Raw genomic sequence first — 20,649 nt, forward strand, 5'->3', positions numbered from 1 at the left:
CATTGTGCTATCAGCAGTGCCTCTGTTTACAGAAGCAGAAAGTTGTTCAAAAATGAAACTGAAGGCCTGATTCTCTGTTACCATGCACCAGGCAGAACAAAATCCAGTGGCTGGAAACTGAAGCTAGACAAATTCAGACTACAAATATGGTACATATTTTCAACAGTGACAGAAATTAACCACTGAAATAACTTAGCATTCTCCACCACTTGGAATAGTCTTTCAATCAAGACTGGATGTCTTTCTAAAAAGATATGCTTTAGCTCAAAACTTACAGGATCAAGGCAGAAATTATTGGGTGAGATTCTTTGGCTTGTGTTAAGCAGGAGGTCAAACTAGATGATCATAAAGGTCCCTTCTGGCAGTAATGTCTGTGAATCTCGTGGGGTCATCTACACCACAGGTGTAAAACACTACCAAGTCAGGATGGTGGCACTTTTATACCACTCTCCACTCATATAAAGTGATTACACAAAGTGCTGGCAACAGAGTATAAGGCCCAATATATCAGTGGCAGGTACCTGTCACTTTAGACAAGGAAATGTTTTGTGTTAAACTCTAAATCCAGAAACTGATCTCACCTCCTCTGTGTCAGAACATGCTTAAGGATTCGGGTGAACCGGTCTGAGACACCGGAGGAGCTGTTTTAAGAGAAACATCCAAAATTTAGCTACAGAAACCAGGGGGGAAACGTGTCTCTTAAGAATAAGATAATTTCTTTACTTTCTAATGAGCAGATGGTCTTGTGGTTAAGGCACTGGACTAGAACTCAGGACATCTGGGTTCAGTTCCCAGCTCTGCCACAAACTCCTGGTGTGACCTTGGGCAAGTCATGTGGCCTCTCTATGCCTCAGATCACCATCTTTAAAATGGGGATAATAAATTTTCCCTTCTGTCAGTCTTGTCTTCTTAGACTGTAAAATTCTTCAGGGCCAGGATTGTATAGTAGGATTCTGCACAACACCCAAAAAAAACCAGGGCCCTGATCTTTGCTAGGGTCTCTAGGTGTTACTCTAGTACAAAATAGTAATAGTTCTTCAACCAGCTAACACAAGTTTAAGTTGGTTTTTACATTCTGTTAAGAACCTCAGACTCTTATTAAAATTAAGACTCTTATAAAATTCTCTAATTTAAAACAGACACTTGACTTGTGAACACATCTTAACATGCTGCAGCTAGGAGAAAAACGCCTCGAGAGAAAATGCCATCCAAGTTTTATTTGGCAGGCCGGACGCCAATGAAACCAAGTCTGCAAGGAAACAAGGAGTGCATGCTTAATTAAAATAACCCCGAGGACACTGCAGGAGTTTTACAGTAGTTTATTCTAGTCCCAAATTTCTAAAGTTCTGCTAAGATTTGTATTATGGTAGTCCTAGAAGCCCCAATGGTGAGTGGAGTTCCAGTGTATGAGGCACTGTACTCTGTAAGCATAAAAGACAACCTCTGCCCCAAAGAGTTTACAGTCTAAATAGACAAAGAGTGGGAGTTGGAAATGGAGGCAGAGAGAGGGAAAGGGATTTGCTCAAGGTCATTGGTAGAGCCACGATTAAAACACAGGTCTCTTGACCTCCTCCTGTCCAGTGCCCTATCCACTATGCCCCACTAGCTCTGATCAAGTCTTCTTTATGCTACAGAGTTTTTCAAAAATCCTCTCCCCAAAACAAAGATACTCTGCAACTTTGTAACCAGGGGCGATAGGAAAATGGAGATGGGTGATCTATTCAAGGTTATATTTGATCAACATGCTTTGGGGCTGCATTTGATACTACACAAATCCCGAGTCCTGTTCTGGGTTTCCAAGACAACGAGACAACAGTTAACTGGCAGGAATTTGGAGAGAAGCAACCAAAGGGCTGAAAGGGCTGGAGGGAATGATTTATGAGGGATGATTCACATGAAGAAAAATATGCAGATCTTGACTAGACAATGGCTATAGAGGTAGGGGAGATAAGGATAAATGCTGACAAGTATTTGTAAACACCAAGGTGGGCGTGGAGTTGTTTAAGATGGTCAGTCAGGTATGTGCATGTGATGCACACACAGAGGATGCACTCAGTACCTCAGAGCTTGTCTATGTGCTCAGTCATACTAGTTTAACTTAAGGAATTATTTTAAACTCATTTAGTCAAACTGATACAAAAGACTGTTTGGACACACTTCTCTTAAGTTTAAGTCAGGCTTAACTTGTTTTAGCTGTGTCTTCACTGACAAAAAGAGGTGTGTTAGCTAATCTGCTATAAAAACATAGTGGAGACAAAGCACTTAGTTTAGGGAGGCACTGTGGCCTAATGGACAGAGGGCTGGACTGGGGCTTAGAAGACTTCAGTTTTATTCCTAGCTTGGCCACAAGACTGCTGGGTGACCTTGAGTAAATCACTTCTCCCTGCCTCAGTTTCCCCATCTGTAAAATGGGGATAAAAAATGATGCTTTTTAAATGCACTTTGAGATCTGCTAATGCAAAGCACCATACAAGAGCTAGGAATTACTATAGAAAAATAAGCTGCTCTTAAAATAAGTATTCAAACAGTGGTTTGCACTAGCTTAAATAAACTGGTACAAGGCAGTGCGTAGATAAGGCCTATGAGGAAGATCTACACTGCAGCTAGGAGAGAGCCTCCCGGGTTAGGCAGACTCATGCTAGCGAGGCTTGAGCTACCAGTAGCAGAGCTCAAGCTAGAGTGCTAAAAACAGCAACATGGACACACCTGCTCAGGCTGGAGCTCAGGCTCTGAAGTTAGGGGGCCAGGTGGGCTTGAGAGCGCAAGTCAAAAAGATCCACATGGCTATTTTTAGTGCACTAGCTCTGGGTCTACTAGCGTGAGTCTTTCTACCTGGGTCGGGAGTCCCATCTGCATACCTGTAAGGTAGGCATACCTTACAGCTGCTACAGCCATTGTCCTATTTAAAAGTGCGTCAGCATGGAATGCCTAATGTCATCCTAGAAGGCACCAACTCCCAGCTTCCTTATGTACCTGCACAGGGAAGTAAACATTGGCCCCTACACACACATTCCTTCTAGCTGTCTCTTTTCAACATACCCCTATAAGCAATATTGTGGGAGATTAACAGGGGAGAAAGAAAAAACACTGAATTGTGCAAGAGAACTGGAACTCCACATAGGACTGGGAGTCAAGCATTTCGCTCCTATGACCTGAGCGTGTGACTGGTCCTGGCCAGCAAGTACACACACCCAATTTAACATGTGAATCCCTTCAAATGTTCCTTCTCCTCCATTGTGTGTCACAGGAGTTCAACCACCAAGTCCAAACATTTGTATTGCAGCAAAATACCATGAGAGGTCTGGAATCTTGCTCTCTGGTCAGTCGTGACTATCCAAATGGGACTGCATGCAACAACATGGACACAGAATAAAAAGGACGCAAGTCAGTTTAGGCTTTGTCTACCCTGGGATTTTTATCACAGATATATTATTAGTTGTTGCAGTACAGTAGAGCCAAGAAGCCAGGGCCTTGTCGTCTTATTGGGATCTGGGAAGTGGGCGGGCGAAGCCCATCCACTGCTAAAGGATCCCCCTCAGCCTAAAAGGGGGATCCACAGGACCTAGATACTCAAAAAATTCCAGGGGACAACTAATGAAATAACAGGGACAGGAGTATGGTCAAAGGGTCAAACAAAGGGAACCAGACGGGGACACCGAGCAGAGAATCCCGGACAGCGCCCACTGCTCCTCAAAGGCATCAAGGGAGTCAGAGGACGCCGCCCAAAGGAACTCTGCCCGGATACGTGAATGGACCGAGACAGGGCCTTGTTGTGCTGGGCACTGCACAGACACAGAGAGTCAGTCCAGGCCCGAAAGAGCTTAGAATTGAAAACTATAGGGTGGGAAGAGAAACAGAAGCACAGAAAGGGGAAGTGACCTGCCTGAGGTCACAGAGCAGGTCAGGGGCAGAGCTAGGAACAGAAGCCAGATCTCCCAAGTCCCAGTGCCCCAAGCACAGGTGCAGCTGTACCAGTTCAAACCCAAAGCAGACAATCTTCCATTGAAGATCAAAGGGCTTTGCAAACAGGAATTAAGCTTCCCTGCAAGGTATCATCCTTATTTCACAGACAGGCAAAGCAGCTGTTCAGCATCGCTAGCACATCGATGAGTGTGACTCAGATCTTGATTCCCTTGCATGCAATTACTGCATTACTATGCAGGAGAACCCAGAAGTGTAACAGACAATGAAGGGACTACGCAATAAAACGCAGCCCTATTTTGACTGGCTGCTGAGTAAGGTGCTAGATATTAAACAAAATGTATAAGTGTTAACAAACAAACTAATAGTTTTTTAAAAGACTCTTTTGGCTTAAATGTGAATCATCATCTTTCAGATATAGGCCTTGACCCACAGGTAGTGTAAATCTGCGTTGATTTCAATAGGGCTACACAACTGTCACCAGCTGCTGCTGATCCATTACTTTTTCAACTCAATATCCCTTTAACCCACTGTACTTCATTTTCTCTGCAAGCTTCTGCTGTGTTATGGCCTGGTAGAGGTGACCAAATGTTTTAAATCAAATTACATGAGCATTGGGCCCCACAGCTGGTCTCTGTTAAACTAGGAAGGACTTTTCCAAGGAATTGTTTACTCTAAAGTTTCACAGCTTGTTCTAAACTCACATACCTGCTAATCTCTTCAGCACTCATATGGAAGAGCAGGTCTGTGGAAGTCAGGCCAAAAATGACTCCATTTATTGCCAGAGTGCAGGGGTCGGACACAAAGTGTACTCGCTGAAATGAGAAAAGAAAGGGCAAAGTGCACTTTGGATTCAGCTGTTACCAACATCCTCCAGCTTGATGAATGAGTTTATAAACAGGGTGAGCTGGCCCTTTCAGGGGAGTTGGGCCCCATCTGTCATCCAGTTACAGGTGATGATTTTGGCTTTGGGCCCATGGTTAGGTCAGGTGACCAGGCATCACATGATGGTAGCTGGGGAGGGGGGATGTTCCGTCAGAGAGGGGGAGATCAAGGGCTAGGAAGGGCCCATGGGAGGTCTCTCCAGAGTCTGGAATGGGCCTGGCAGAACTCCTCTGCTCAAAGAGTAGAGAGATCCAAAGGGGAGCCAAGGTCAGGGAGGACTGAGGAAGAGGCTTTCCATAGCAGCCAGAGGGAAAGACCTGGCTGGAGCTACCCGCAGTGATGGGCTGGAGAAAACTTCTTAAAGGAGATTAGGAGCAGAGAAGGGGCACACTGGAGCCCCATAGGACAACGCTGGGAGATTCTGACTTAGAGTTGAACTGTTATTTTATGTTAATAAACCAGAATTCAGAAGGGTAAGAGTACTCCAAAAGCACCAGTTGTGGCAGTTGTTTGACTGGGGAAGGAGGAAAACTGAGGCAGTGGCGGTGTCTGACACCACAAGGCAAGACCATGTTAAACCTATAAAAGAAGTTTAGTGAAGACGGGTTGTGAAAGGCACTATTCCAGATGCTTTGTAGCTTAGCAGACTGCTTCTTTCTATGGACTGAATAGATGGAGGTGTTTGGGGAATTCAAAGGGGAAGAATAGTAGTTTCATTTTATGAAAGCAACTTCTTCCATGGAGAAACTTCTTTAAATTTTTAGTGATTGTCATGGGGATTAATCAAGCGATAACCGTGCCACAGAGGGTCTTACCTCTTTAATGTCTCATCTACACAGGAAAAATTACCAGAATAGCCATTGTAGAACAGCTCCCTGTATGGGCACTCCTATTCCAAGACAAGAGTGCCTTTTTCCAATTTAGCTTAATCCAATTTTAAAAGTGGATTGCACTAAATCAGAAAAAGGCACTTGTATCCCAGAATAGGAGTGCCCATACAGGGAACTGTGCTATAATAACTACTGTGGTTTAAATTCACACGCTATCTTATTCTGCAATAATTTTCCCATATAGACAAACTTTAAGGGGAAACGTTCTCAGTAAAGCTGTATGACTAACATACAGCTCATTGCAGCTTCACAGCTGTATGCTTGATGTCACAATTCCCCACCTCCCCAGTCACACAGAGTTAAGTGATGTGGATTTCCTGGCAACAGGCACAGAGATAGTTTGTCACCTTGTATTTCATTTCCCACCCATTTCCTCATTGGGTATCTGAGTGTTTTAAAAAATCCCATGGTGTAGGGTCTTAGATACAGGACAAGGAGCCAGCACAGCCCGAGTTCTGTTTTCAGCTTGGTCTCTGACTAAAGTTTCAGCTCTGCCTTTACAAGAGGACAAATGATCTGATAAAGCTTTTCCCATTTCTAACTTCTATTAATTTCTGTTCTGGGCTTTCAATTGTTCTGTGCACCTTCCCTCAACAGGCTTAAATCTTTCATTTTTGCTGCACATTGATTGTACCAGACCATGGAATGAGTGAAATGACCAGCTCTTTAGCACCCAGGCCAGGATGAGTATCCCACCAAGGCTCAGCACTGTGAGTGATCACACTCTATTGAGAGAAACAATAAAACTGAGCAAGATTTTTCCCCAAAGTGACTAGATTTTCAGAGTGTGCAAGCACTGTACTTCCAGGTAGTGCTGTTGCATAGTCTTCCAAGTGTGAACAAGTTTTGACACTTGGAGAGAAGCATTATGTTTTGGGTTATACAAGCGGTTTTTTTTGTTTGGTTGGTTGGTTGGTTTTTTTGAGAGCATCAGCTTCAGGTGAAAGGGAGCTTCAAGAGAATTTGCTCTCTGCCTTGGACTCTGGTTAAGAGTTAATTAGTTGCTCCCTGGGAACCAAGAATTGGTGGTGGGCTGAGTTTCCTGAAAGAAGGAATTGCCATTCATGCCATTTAACCATCTCATGTCAGGACTGGTGTACATGTGTAAATAAATATACCTGGACTGGAAGTCACTGATTTCTCCTCCACTGGGAAGCAGACTTCCAACATCGACATCTGCTATTTCTCAGCAGAGGGACAATGTATCAGAAGTGGGGAAAACTTTTCAGGGTTGGGCACCCAAAAAACCATAGTTCCTTTTGGAAGTCTTGGAAGCCAAAGGTTACATTATAAGGAATCCAAAGGATTTCTAGTTTTAAACTTTGATTAAGCAGGTTATGTAGCAAATGATCAAATTCACTTTGCTCTTAGCCATTTTCCTGTTCGGGTTGAAATGAGAGACTTTTCTTTCAGGCTCCTGACCTGCCGGTCCGGCAAACAGCCCGTCAGTCACTTTCTCTCAAGTGAGCTAGTCAAAGGAAAAGTAAACAAACTAGGTGGTTAGCTATAGGAAGTTACCTGTTTGTCACCTTTAGACAGCTCATAGCAGCTGAAAGGCGGCTGAGGATATATGTAGTCATGGTGCACGTCTCTCAGCGATGGTACAAACACGAGCTGTGAACCAGCACTGTTGGCAGAGGAAAGAGAAGCATTCTAAGAGAGAGAGACCAGGAACCTAAGAACCCAATACTTGACAAACTAAGCACATCAATACAACAAATTTAGAGTCCTCCACCTCTTAGTGTGGAAAGCCTTCGAAATTCATTACACAGGAAATTGCAATAATGGATCAGATCTTCCAGAAAGTTGATCTAGACAAGAACCCAAGGTTCTGGATCACAATACCTAAGTCTGTTACAGGCTCCCTGTGAGAGCTTGGGGCAAGTCACTGAGGCCAAGACTTTCAGAAGTGACTAATGATTTTGGCTGCCACAATCTGAAACAACTTAAAGGGGCCTGATTTTTTTCAGTAAGAGGATGCTCAGCAAATTCTGAAAGCCAGGCCACTTAAGGAGTCCAGCTGTGCACTCCAAAAAAAAGTCACTAGTTGCTTGTAAGCCTTAGATTTAAATTGGTGACTCAATTACCCATCTATAAAATGGGTCTTTCCTTTTTCCCTTTCATCTGTATAGACTGTAAGCTCTTTAGATCAGGGACTGTATTACCATACGTCTTCACTGCAGTTAGCCCAGATGATCGGAACTTGGGTCAGCCTAGCTTGGGGGTGTCTGCCGAGCCTGATGTGAACAGTCAAACTGAAAACCATACCCAAGTCATTCTCTCCTCACTGGTCCTGCACTACCTTGTGTGAGTGTTGATAGGATTTCTGGGGGCATGTCCCATGGTTCTTTGTACTGCCATAAGATGAGCCGCTCTACGATTCTTTCCCAGTGAACTGTGAGAGAACTTGTCTGTCCTTCTGGCAGACAGGGAGAATTGTGGGAGGACCATCACCACATCAGTGATTTAGCTTGCGTCCTCACTGCAAAGTGGGCAGGTTACTAGTTCAAGTGAGAGTGGAACCTGAGCTTTAACCAAATCCCCAGCTGGACTAGCTAGTTACATTTTTTACACTGAAAACATATCTTATGTTTAAGTACAGCTCATCAGTTGGAGGCTCAGTCTTGACTGGGGCCCATAATACAAACAACCAGCAAACTAGTCTATCCCTGCTGAAATTGCAGCCTGAGGTACAAGGAAACCCTTCAAGTCCCAGCAGTTCTGATCACACCAAGAAAAGGGATTGCTGTGCATTCATTAGGAGATAAGATAAATAAACTAAGGAGAAACTCTTCACTAGTGAAGAGTTAAGATTGCCTTAAGATTCCTGGAAACAGCTATGTGGCCACAAACCTGATTTTGGAACCAGATCTATAGTTATTTCTTTAACCAGATGACGCATCCATTCAAAGCAATCTGTTGTAATACTGAGGCCATGAGAGAGTTACGTGATGGATACAAGAAAGCTCAATAGAAAAAAATGGGAATGGGCAACGGGATGGATCACTTGATTATTACTTGTTCTGTTTATTCTCTCTGGGGCATGTGGCATTGGCCACCGTCGGAAGACAGGCTCCTGGGCTAGACAGACCTTTGGTCTGACCCAGTATGGCCGTTCTTATGTTCTTAATGGCCCGTTATAAGCCTGAAGTTTAAAAATCAAAGTGTTTGGGTTCCCGTTGCACAGGCAGCTACAATTCTGTTGGTGGCACTGGTTTAATTGCCATTGCTACTGCTACAGAAGAGGGAAAATAATGTCTTTACAAAGTGATGACCACCACCATTTTTAGGAGGCTACTGATTGGTTTCAGGGCCTCACTGGCAGATACTTACCCATCTCTTCCTTCCCAACCACAGGAACACATGAATTGTCAAACTGGATCAAGTCCGTGATCCAGGTAGCCCTGTATTCAGAACCTTCTACTTCTAGGGTAGAGCTCATCCGCACAGGAGACAGAGCTTTCTCAGAGGCCAGTCTGAGACTGGGAACAGATTCATCCCAGGAATTAAGGACCATCCAGAACTTCTATCTTTGGCTCCCAGTGCAAGGCATGCTGCTCTGACATGCCTTCTCTAACGCACCCAGGCCAGTGCATACATTTAAAAAAACCAAAACAACAAAAAGGGAAACTAACCACACTCAGACAAAATAATGTCCTGCACACAATACTCCTCTTAGGGCAAGGATGGGAGAGACAACCACGTATGATAGATTTAGACATGTCACTTAATGCACGTATTCAGATACTATAGTGATGAGGGTGGAAGACCATCTAGTTCAGGGGTTCTCAAACGGGGAGTTGCGAGCCGTCAGCCTCCAACCCAAACCCTGCTTTGCCTCCAGCATTTATAATGGTGTTAAATATATTAAAAAATGTTTTTAATTTATTAGGGGCAGGGTCACACTCAGGGGCTTGCTATGTGAAAGGGGTCACCAGTAAAAAAAAAAGTTTGAGAACCACTGATCTAATTCTTATTTAGCACTTTTCATTAGTAGATCTCAAAGTGCTTCAGTCCTGAATGTATTTATCCACACAACACGCCTGTGAGACAGGGAAGTAAGATAAGAACTTATATAGAATAGAATCCCATCTCCAACAGTGCCCAGCTGTTTCAGAGAAAGGTGCAAAAACACTGCAGTAGGTAGATGTGAGATAATCTGCCCCCAGGGAAAGTTTCTTCCTAACCCCATCAGAGATTTGGCCATGAACCATCTGTTGCTATTGTAGTACCCCCTATACAAATTCCACTCTCCGTGTTACTCTCAAAAAAACATTCAGAACAAGGGCAAACTCTTCATGTTTCAGTGTATTAGCTGATCACCAGCAGAGGGTGAAACACTTCCCCTGTTCCATAGTACATGTAGATGCATTCTGGGAGTGGAATTACACCTTCCTCTGAAGCAACCTGCAACAGCTGCTATCAGAGGACAATGGACTAGATTGGCCACTGGTACTCTCTTGTATGGCATTTCTATGCTCAGTTGGAAGATATGCACATGTGCAAAGAGCTGAGCAATTTTTTTTTTTTTTAAATTAACCCCAATATACCAAGCAGCTTTGGTAGTAAATGCTGACACAGACAGAATCAGGTCAGTAGCTGTTTAAATATTCCTCTCTCAAAATCCACATTCAAATACAATTTGTATTGTGCTTTTTAAAAAGGGGAGGTATTGACCCGATACCAGTGTATGACAGACTCTGGCAGCAGATGAAAGAACCTGGTGGTGCGCAGCGCTCACCCCAAGGAAAGAATATCTTGTTTGTTCTTTGTTTTCTCCATTCCTCCTTCCCCCACCCTCACCCAGGACCACACGAGAGGGAGATCAGAGAGGATGAAAGCCAACAGCAGATACTGTGAGGCCCCCAGTCCAAGTCATCTGGGTTTAATGCAGGGGCTGGGGTGGAGAAAGCTGGGGAAGGGACAGGAAAGGCAGTACCATCACTAGAGGTAAACTGGCCAAGCAACAAGTCATCTTTAACCATACAGCTACACTGCTATTGAAAGCCTTAAGTGAGTCTACACAGACTTTTGCAGTTACAATAATGTCAGTTAGGGGTGTAATTTTTAATAACTTCATACTGAAAAAAAAAGTATTTTTGCCAATAAAGCTTATTTTTTTCAGGGAACTGGTATAAGCTATACTAGTAAAATCACTCTTTGGCCCACATAAGCTGTGTATACTCTAGGAGGGTTTACCAGCATAGCTATCAGCAAACCTTTTCTAGCTTAGACTAGGTCTCGGGATTCCAGTTTACAGCTTCTTACAGTACAACTCTGCTTATGTGAAAGACTCTGGGTTGGGAAGTAGGAGGGAAAAAAGAGGCCAAGAGAAGGCAGCACTATAAAATTTATTACAGCAGCATCTAAGGGCCCCAACTATGATCAGGGCCCCACTGTGCTAGGCATTGGGCAGACACACAGCAAGATCGTCCCTGTCCCAAAGAGCTTACAGTCTAAATGGACAAGACAGACAGAGACCTTCTCTACATCCAGAATTTATACAGCTATACCCTTTTAAATAGGGGTGTGATTTAAAAAAAACCCCAGATATTAACCCCACCTCCCCCCAATGCGAGTACTGGTATAGCTTATTCCCCTTCCTGTACAGGAGTAAGATATAAATAGACAAGCACATTTATACTGGTGTAACTGCATCCACACTAGGGGAGTTGTACCACTTTAACTATACCGATACAGTTAAGCAGTAAAACGTCTGTTAAGACAAGCCCAGAGAGTGGGTAGGGAAACAGAAGCAGAGAGGTGAAGTGACTTGCCCATGGTCACACAGCAGGCGAGTGGCAGAGCTGGGAAAAGGACCCAGGTTTCCTTACTCCCCATTCACCACCCTCTCCTGGGGACAGACTGGAACTTCAGGTCAAGTTACAGCACAACTGAGTCAAAGGACCTAGTTACATAGGCTGACTCTGAAACACAGTTAAAGGGCAGCTCACCCTATGAAATGGGGGAACAATATTAGAATCAGGACAGAGGATGGCTGTATCCCTATTCCCTCTTATGTACAATGGCACTTGGAAGACCAGCTAGCTGGTTCTTCAATTTATTTGGTGTTAAGATCCGTTATGTTTCCAGACAAGATGGGAACAGCCAAATGTGTGTCGAACTACCCAGTAATTTAGCTGCTGGTCTGAATTCAAGAAAGCAGTTTACTTTACATTGTGCTTCCTCTCTATTCACATTTGAGGAGATATCAACAGGTCGAGCTCATCTCCTCCAACCAAAAGGTATAGCTTTATTGGTGTCAGTCTGGAGTAGTTGCTTAATGAATGGAGTAACACAGGGATTCTCAAACTGGGTGTCTGGACCCCTCAGGGGATCACAAGGTTATTATATGGGGGGTCACAAGCTGTGAGCCTCCACCCCGCACCCCACTTTGCATCCAGCATTTATAATGGTATTAAATATATAAAAAAGTGTTTTTAAATTTACAAGGGGGGGGTCATACTCAGAGGCTTGCTATGTAAAAGGAGACCCCAGGACAAAAGTTTGAGAACTACTGGATTAACATCTCACTGCTGAAGACGCGCCAATGGAGATACAAATGCCGATTCAAAGTCAGGCTGCTGGCAGGAAGTGGCTGTTGTCAAGGGATGATCAAAGGGAGGGGCTTGCCATGCGGACTCACTGATAAACCAGCCTCCTTTTATATTTATCAGATGGTTAACCGGACATAAATTAAAGTTGTAGGAGACAACTTCTCCCCTATTGTTCAGGGAAGGCAAATGCCTCCAAAATTCCCTCTACAGGTCAGGCTGGAAGCATGCACTTCATCCTGAAGTTTCAGTGTGTGTATTTCTTTGCAAGTCTACCATGAAAGAGACTATGACAAAAAAAATTAGGCCTAATAGTCTACACTGGGGGGTGCCTCTATATTCGATGGGGCCTGTCATCTAGGCTATGAAACACAATCTACATTGTATCTGTGCCAATCACAGCTTTCCCCTGGTCTACACTAGAAACACATGTCGGTTTAACAATGTTGCTCAGGGTGTGGAAAATCGTAGTTATACCAACCTTAAGACAGTGCAATGCTGATGGATGAGCTTCTTCTGTTGACATAGCTATAACTCTCAGGGAGGTGAAGTACCTATGCTGATTGAAAAAGCTCTCCCACCCAGTAGATAGCATCTTCACTCGGGCTGTCGATTAATCGCAGTTAACTCATGCGATTAACTCAAAAAAATTAACTGCGGTTAAAAAAATTAATCATGATTAATCGCACTGTTAAACAATAGAATACCAATTGAAATGTATTAAATATTTTTGGATGTTTTTCTACTTTTTCAAATATATTGATATTACATCACAGAATAGAGAAGTGTACAGTGCTCACTTTATTATTTTTATTACAAATATTTGCACTGTAAAAATGATAAATAGTATTTTTCAATTCACCTCATAAAAGTACAGTAGTGCAATCTTGATCGTGAAAGTAACTTACAAATGTAGATTTTTTTGTTACATAACTGCACTCAAAAGCAAAAAAAAAAAAAAAAAAGTAAAACTTTAGAGACTACAGTCCACTCAGTCCTACTTCTTGTTCAGCCAATCCATGAAAACAAACAAGTTTGGTTTAAATTTATAGGAGATACTGCTGCCTGCTTATTTACAATGTCACCTGAAAGCGAGAACAGGGGTTTGCATGGCACTTTTGTAGCTGGCGTTGCAAGGTATTTACGTGCCAGGTATGCTAAACATTCATATACCCCTTCATGATTCAACCACCGTTCTGGAGGACATGCTTCCATGCTGATGATGCTTGTTAAAAAAATGGCATATTAATTAAATTTGTGGCTGAACTCCTTGGTGGAGAATTGTAGGTCTCCTGTTCTGTTTTACCCGCATTCTACCATATATTTCTTGTTACAGCAGTCTCGGATGATGACCCAGCACGTTTGGTTTAAGAACACTTTCACAGCAGATTTGACAAAACGCAAAGAAGGTACCAATGTAAGATTTCTAAAAATAGCTACAGCACAACTCAAGGTTTAAGAATCTGCAGTGTCTTCCAAAATCTGAGAGGGATGAGGTGTGGAGCATGCTTTCAGAAGTCTTAAAAGAGGAACACTCCAATGCAGAAACTACAGAACCTGAACCATCAAAATGAAAATCAACCTTCTGCTGGGGGCATCTGACTCAGATGATGAAAATGAACATGCGTCGGTCCACTCTACTTTGGATGCTTATCAAGCAGAACCTGTTATCAGCATGGACGCATATCCTCTGGAATAGTGATTGAAGCATGAAGGGACATATGAAACTTTAGCACATCTGGCACATAAATATCTTGCAATGCCGGTTACAACAGTGCCACGCGAACGCCTGTTCTCACTTTCAGGTGATACTGTAAACAAAAGCGGGCAGCATTATCTCCTGCAAATGTAACCCAACTTGTTTGTCTGAGCAGTTAGCTGAAATAGGACTGGGTGGACTGGCTCTAAAGTTTTAGATTAACTGCATTCAAAAATAAAACATTTTTTGTACATAATTCTACATTTGTAAGTTCAACTTTCATGATAAATATATTGCACTATAGTACTTGTATTAGGTGAATTGAAATATACAATTTCTTTTGTTTTTTACAGTGCAACTATTTGTAATCAAAATTAAAGATAAAGTGAGCTCTGTACACTTTGCATTCTGTGTTGTAATTGAAATCAATATATTTGAAAATGTAGAAAACATCCAAAATATTTAAATAAATAGTATTCTATTATTATTTAACAGTGCCATTAATCACTATTGATTTTTTTAATCGCTTGACAGCTCTAGTCTTCACTAAGCTCTACAGTAGCACAGCTGCAGAGCTATAAGTGTAGACAAATGGTTTGCTTGTGTAACACTAGGGATTTGTACACTAGGTTATACCCGTAGGTAGCTAAAACCAAGACACGGCCTTAATCCCAAAATCTACATGAGCCAGCAAGTCAATCAAGATAGTCTCTCTCCAGTACCTCTGCCATATGTAACTTCTATGCTCTCCCAGAGTAATCAATGATGTTTGCTGCTGGCTACACAGAAACCTCATCTATTTTTGGCTTTCTACTCTTCCTGAAATAAAAAGGCTCCCTTTTCTCATTAGTACCTGCCCTTCCTTTAGGCACATAGCTGACATGCTGTGTTCACAGCCCTGTCTGTTTGGAAGAGAGTCAGGAACTCCACCCATACGTTACACTTCCACCAACACTATTTCTGGGTTTTAATCCTTTGTGCTTGTGGTCTGCAGCTATCTGACTGTTGGCAGCTTTAAGGAATGGGGAAGAACTGTTTTTGGGGTGGGAGAGAAATAGGATAAACTTTAGGAAAGGAAAACTCAGGTATGACATCAGGAGAGAGTTATGAACAGTCTTCCACTTCCCTTGGGAAGACTAATTGTAAGCACATAAAGAAAACTATCATGTCATTTTATTCAGTATTTCTCAACCTCTTCTGGTTCACAAAAAGTAAAAATTGTTTAAATGATAAAGTACTACTACTACTACTTCAACAACAACATTTAACCTCACAAGCTTTAAAGGCTTTGGATGCCCTGAAGTTATTCTGAAAAGTTTCTTCTCTTGGCTTTGGATTGTAATAAAATGTTCAATGCCTCGTGACCCTGCTGCAGCAGTTGCGACCCACCAGTTAAGAAATACAGATCTAGTTCACCTCCCTGGCAATGCAGGGTTATTTGTCCATTTATCAGTTTTGTAGTCTAGTTTTAAATGTCCCAAGTGATAGGCTACTCAGACTTACGAGAGAGAGAGAGACAGACAGACATACAGCAGATGGGAACAGTCTCACATGAGCAGTAAAGGGACTATTATTAAAATTAGCTGCATCACAGTAGAAACTAGAGGCCCCAAGATGAACACCCCCCCCCCCGGTGTTGGATGTTGCACAATCACAAAGTAGCTCTTCACGTGCTCGGGTGATTGGCACCTAGGCCTGAGCATGGAGGTTAGCCTAACCCAGGTCTGAGCTGCCACATTGCAAGCCATACCCGAGTTATTCTCTTCTCACCAGTGTTGCTTTTTCCCCATGTGGCTCATTGGATTTCTGGGGGAGTATCCTATCATCCTTTGTGCTGCAGTCAGGTGAGCTGCTCTATGGATTCTTTCCCAGTGGACTTGTGGGAGAACTTGTATGTTCTTCTGGGCACATAGGGGGAATTGTGGGAAGGCATTGGAAGACCATCAGCACTACTTCCTCAGTGCACAGTGGATGGGTTACCAGCTCCGAGTGGAACCTGGGCTCTAACTTACCCCACACCAGTCAAGCCAGCTAGCCTGAGCTGGAAGCACCACTCAACTCAGCTGAGGTGTCTGCATGTGTGGATGGGAGGGCATTGGGGCAACACCCAGGTAAAAACCTCAGCTAATTCTGCAGTGAAGTTATACTCACAGGGACAGAGTCTCTGCCCTAAAGAGTTTATCTTAACTAATGGTGAAATTTTCAAAAGCACTTAGTGACTTAGAAACCTAAGTCACATTTAAAAAAAAAATAAAAAAATCAATGGCATTTAGGCTCTTAAGTCACTTAGGAGTTTTTGAAAATTTTACTGTACATTTGTACAATGGGGCATGACCTGGCTGACTGTAGTAGGACCTACTTGCCTCAAAGTGATAAATCATCTAAATGAACACAAGAAAGGAAGTATAATTACACTTATTTCACATGAGGAATTGAGGAACAGAGAGATTGAGGGCTTGTCTACACTTGAAACTCTATAGCAGCACAGGTACACCACTGCAACGCTGACACTACCTATGCTGACAGGAAGGGTCATCCCATCATTTTAGGTAATCCACCTCCCTGAAAGGGAGCAACTAGGTTGACAGAAGAATTCTTCCATCGACTTAGCGCTGTTAACACTAGAGGTCAAGTTGGCTTAACTGTGCCGCTCAAGCCTGTGCATTTTTCACGCCCCTGAATGACGTAGCTAAGTTGACCTAACTTTTTAAGAGTAGAACAGGCCACAGTGACTTGCTCGAGATCACACAGCAAGTCTCTGGCAGACAACAAAATTGACCCCCCCTTATCTCCACAATCCCAGTCTAATGCCCTAACTACAAGGCCATTCTTCCTCTCAAAGGCAGACTAGAAAATCAGACTGGCTTAGGCTCTGTATTGCGAAACAAACCATTTTCTAGTAACCTAAGGAAGGGACTGGAAATCAGGTTTCATGTGTTCTAGTCCCAGTATTGTCATACACTCATCTGCGTATGTGGATGAACCATCTCATCTCTCAACACCTCCCTGAGATACAGCATGCACAAGGGATAGAAAAATTTTTAATTCAGTCACGTTTCCCAATGCTTTTAAATCCTTGGATGGAAGCTGACAAAAGAGCACAAAAGGCTATTTAATACTTACCTTTTTGTCCCTTCAATTATCATCTTCAGACAATGTTTAAAGATATCCTCAAATGATCCAATGAGCTGACCATTCTACAGACAAAGAAAGAACAACTTGATTTGTTACAAGTTTTCTCTGAGGAAAGTCACATAGACCATGCCAAGAGCAGAGTTCAACCAAACAGACTGGGAAAGACGCTGGTAGCCTCCCCACTCCCTCAAGGAACAATGGGGAAATGCCAATCAAAGTTTGAAGGTCATCCTTTAAAAGGCTGCCCATAAAATTAATAAATCCTGGTTTCATTTGGTAACATGGTGATAGCCTCCTAGAGAGGCTGGGATTCATCCACATAAAGAAGCCATGGATATTTGGGTTGCCTGGCAATAAAAGGATTCTAATTGGCAGTAAATACTTTGGACAAAACTCATCTAAATTCTTGGGCAAAGTCAAGGAATATCCCTCCATTATTGTTGTACCGGTATTGCCTTTGATGTGCCATCACTGAAGGGACATGCAGCGAGGGGTAGGAGAGCCTTCCAAGGACCTGCTCCATAGCAGCCCCAAAGATGTTAGCGCATGGTATTTATTAGACCGCAGAGAGGAAATGCTTGCGGATCCTCAACTCCCTTGGGGAGCAACTTACCTCAACTTGTTCGTGTTTAGCATCGAGAAAAGGACCAAACTGGAAGAAAACAAGAAGTCAAGAAAGAATTCAAAGAGAGAAAAAAATCTATCCCTTGCATCCTGCCTGCTCACTGACTTGTGCTCCAGCCCTGAACCGTGACCAAGGCTGCATTAAACATAGATAATATACAAGACGCAGCTGGAAAGAAAGTGTTCTAGAGACTGGGAGCCAAGACTCGTGGGTTCCATCTCCTGGCTTAGGGAAGGTGTGTGGTCAAATGGAGAACAACAGAGGAAGGAGAGCCAGGATTCCCGAGTTAAGGACAGAGCATAACTTAGCTGATGATAGCAGTGGACTGGGAGTCAGGTCTACTGTGCAGAAATGGGCATAGAAAAACTGTCACTTTGCCCCTCTGTGCCTCAGTTTCCCCACCCAGGGGCTAACATCTAACTGGAACCCTGGATACCAGGGTTCTAGTCTCAGCTCTGCTACTGGCCTCTGAGTGATGTTAAGCAAGTCACTTTCCTCTCTCTATGCCTCAGTTTCTCCATCTATAAAATGGGGATTATGTTACTTGCCTCCTTTGTAAAGCACTCAGAAAGCTACAGATTAAAAGTGCTATCAGAGCAAGGGAAGCTGCGTGATTGATCATATACTGGGAAAGTGCTTTGTGATCGCTGAACATAGGTTTTGGATTGGATACGATTTGTCCATTTACTCAGTCTATTGGCCATTACCAGCTGCTTTAGAAAGAGAAGCCCCTTTCAAGACAACTATGGGGAAGTTTTCTTCTTAACTACAGACAGTTAGTGGATGGCTTCTAATCTAAAGGAGGAGGGTTTGTCTCTTAAAAAAAGTGACCCAATCAAATAAAATTGTCTGAAGGTATTTTTTATTTGTTTGCTCTGTCTGAAAAGTTCAAGTCAAATCCATTGGTACTATCCCGTAATCTTTACTAACAAGACCAAAAACCCATGTCAATCTGAACACGCGTTTCCCCACTACTGAGACAGAAGGTTCCATAGAGTCCTAATAGCCCACTGTGTCCAGATAAAAATCAGCTTAGGCTGCGGATCGCCTTGTTCTTCTTCGAGAGCTCGTTCACGTTCCCATCAGGTGCGTGCGTGCGCACGTGCACAGTAGCCGGAAGATTTTTCCCTAGCAGCAACTGTAGGATCGGCCTGGGTGACCCCTGAAGTCGTGCCTTTATGGCGCCCAATATAGAGCCCTGCCTACCCTACACCCCCTCAGTTCCTTCTTACAGCCAGTGACAGTAGCTGGAACTTCCCCTTGCTCTTCTCTTGCTTCGGCAAGTGCATTAGCAGTGCTTTATATGCTGTACATAGTTAGTTTCCAGTAGTTACTATAGTTTAATAATTCTTTACAAGTTTCAGTTACGGGAGGTTCCCCCATGTTTTCCCCCTGCATTTGTTACTTAGGCATGCTGCGATCCCCAGGCTTTAAGACTTGCCAGATTTGTGTGAAGCGCATGCCAAAAAGGGAACCCCACAACTCCTGCTTAGGGTCCCTGGGCGAGGGTCATCAGAAAGACCACTGCAAGATCTGTTGGGAATTCCGACCGAGAACCATTAAGGAGAGGGAGCATCACCTCAAAATTTTCCTTCTGGAGACAGCTCTCCGACCTCAGTTGGACCCAGGTGCTGGTGATCCTGCTCCCAGCACGTCGGCTTCGGGGAGAAGTGATCCGGCGCCGTCTTTGAAGGATCTGGCATCAAAGAAAGATGCTGGCAAGGAAGCTCAGCACCATCATGGAGTCTCTCGGGGACATTCCAGCCTTCGGCACCAGTCCCAATCGCTTGCGCAGAAGAAAACGAGGTCAGAGAGAGGCCAATCTCCCTCAGCAAGACCCAGGGACCAGCCACCAGTGGCACCTCAGTCGGGCCACGGCTCGGAGATTCAGAGTGGGGCCATGCTGACTCATGCCCAGGTGACTCAGTTGAGTCCGGGCCCATCTCGCTCACCACACCCATTGGAGCATCTACCGCTCCTGAAGACCCTAGAGGCTTTTGAGGTGGCGCAGAACCTATTGAGGCTCACGGGGCCGTTCTCTCTGCCAAGACAGGAGAGTGTCTCGGCACCGCAGGTTCCATCCTGGCACCCCGTGCAGCCTAAGAGAAAGCCGGCGATGGTGGCACGCGGATCCCCATCACCTCAGCACCCTTCTACTCAGCATTGCCATCCAGGGAGCGCAGTGGGTCCCTTGCTTCTCGACACTTGAGAGGAGTAGTGCCACCCTGGTGGTCCTACTCAGAGTTGGACTCATACTGCTCTGGCTATAGCAAGAGCAGAAGATCCTCCTTCCAGCACCATAGGTGGTCCTGACCGACGCAGTGGGCCCCTCAATGACAAAATCCACCACAGTGGTGCTGTTGGACTCTTGTGGGCTTTCCATCAAGCCCAGGGTCAGAGCCAGGGGTCCCACTTGGGTGCAGCATCGGTGGTGTCTGCAACATTCATTCTGCCATGATTGGCATCGGAGCCAGTGCCTCGGTCATTAACACCGTTATCTTCGGCAACGGAGGCATCAGCGGCCCCCATTGCAGCTATGGCACACCCTCGGCACTGACGCTACAGGAACCCTGGCACACGTTGCACCAGGTGCTGGCACCAGCATGGGGCCCAATGTCGGCACTGACATCTGTGCCTTTCACAGCACCAGGACCAGGCCAACCTACTGCAGTTTCCACGGGGTCAAGAGATCCCTCAGGTTGGGACAATAGGGAGCAATCACCTCTCCTGGTGGTCTCCTCCTCCCAAGATGAGGCCCTAGCGCAGGGGTGGGCAAACTCTTTGGCCTGCAGGCCACATCAGAGAATAGAAATTGTATGGCGGGCCATGAATGCTCACAAAATTGGGGTTCGGGTGCGGGAGTGGGTGAGGGCTCCGGGGTGGGGCTGGGGTTGAGGAGTTTGGGCTGTAGGAGGGTGTTCTGGGCTGGGATCAAGGGGT

At 44.2% G+C, this 20,649-nt stretch overlaps 1 protein-coding gene across 6 annotated transcripts in view; it reads right to left on the bottom strand.

Moving 5' to 3' along the window:
* POLA2 (DNA polymerase alpha 2, accessory subunit) overlaps window positions 1–20,649 on the bottom strand; it is a 49,605-nt gene that overhangs the window by 4,269 nt on the left and 24,687 nt on the right. For 3 of the 6 annotated variants that reach the window (XM_043519745.1, XM_038410902.2, XM_043519746.1), the window contains exons 12-16: window positions 17,698–17,736; window positions 17,073–17,146; window positions 7,215–7,323; window positions 4,630–4,736; window positions 582–641 (exon numbers count right to left, since the gene is read on the bottom strand). In XM_043519745.1, coding sequence (XP_043375680.1) covers window positions 582–641; window positions 4,630–4,736; window positions 7,215–7,323; window positions 17,073–17,146; window positions 17,698–17,736 — 389 coding nt within the window. The remainder of the gene's footprint in view (window positions 1–581; window positions 642–4,629; window positions 4,737–7,214; window positions 7,324–17,072; window positions 17,147–17,697; window positions 17,737–20,649) is intronic. The other 3 variants (XM_038410904.2, XM_043519744.1, XM_043519747.1) reach the window with 2 other exon arrangements.

The sequence above is a fragment of the Dermochelys coriacea genome, chromosome 7 (genome assembly GCF_009764565.3).
Source record: "Dermochelys coriacea isolate rDerCor1 chromosome 7, rDerCor1.pri.v4, whole genome shotgun sequence".
NCBI lineage: Eukaryota > Metazoa > Chordata > Testudines > Dermochelyidae > Dermochelys > Dermochelys coriacea.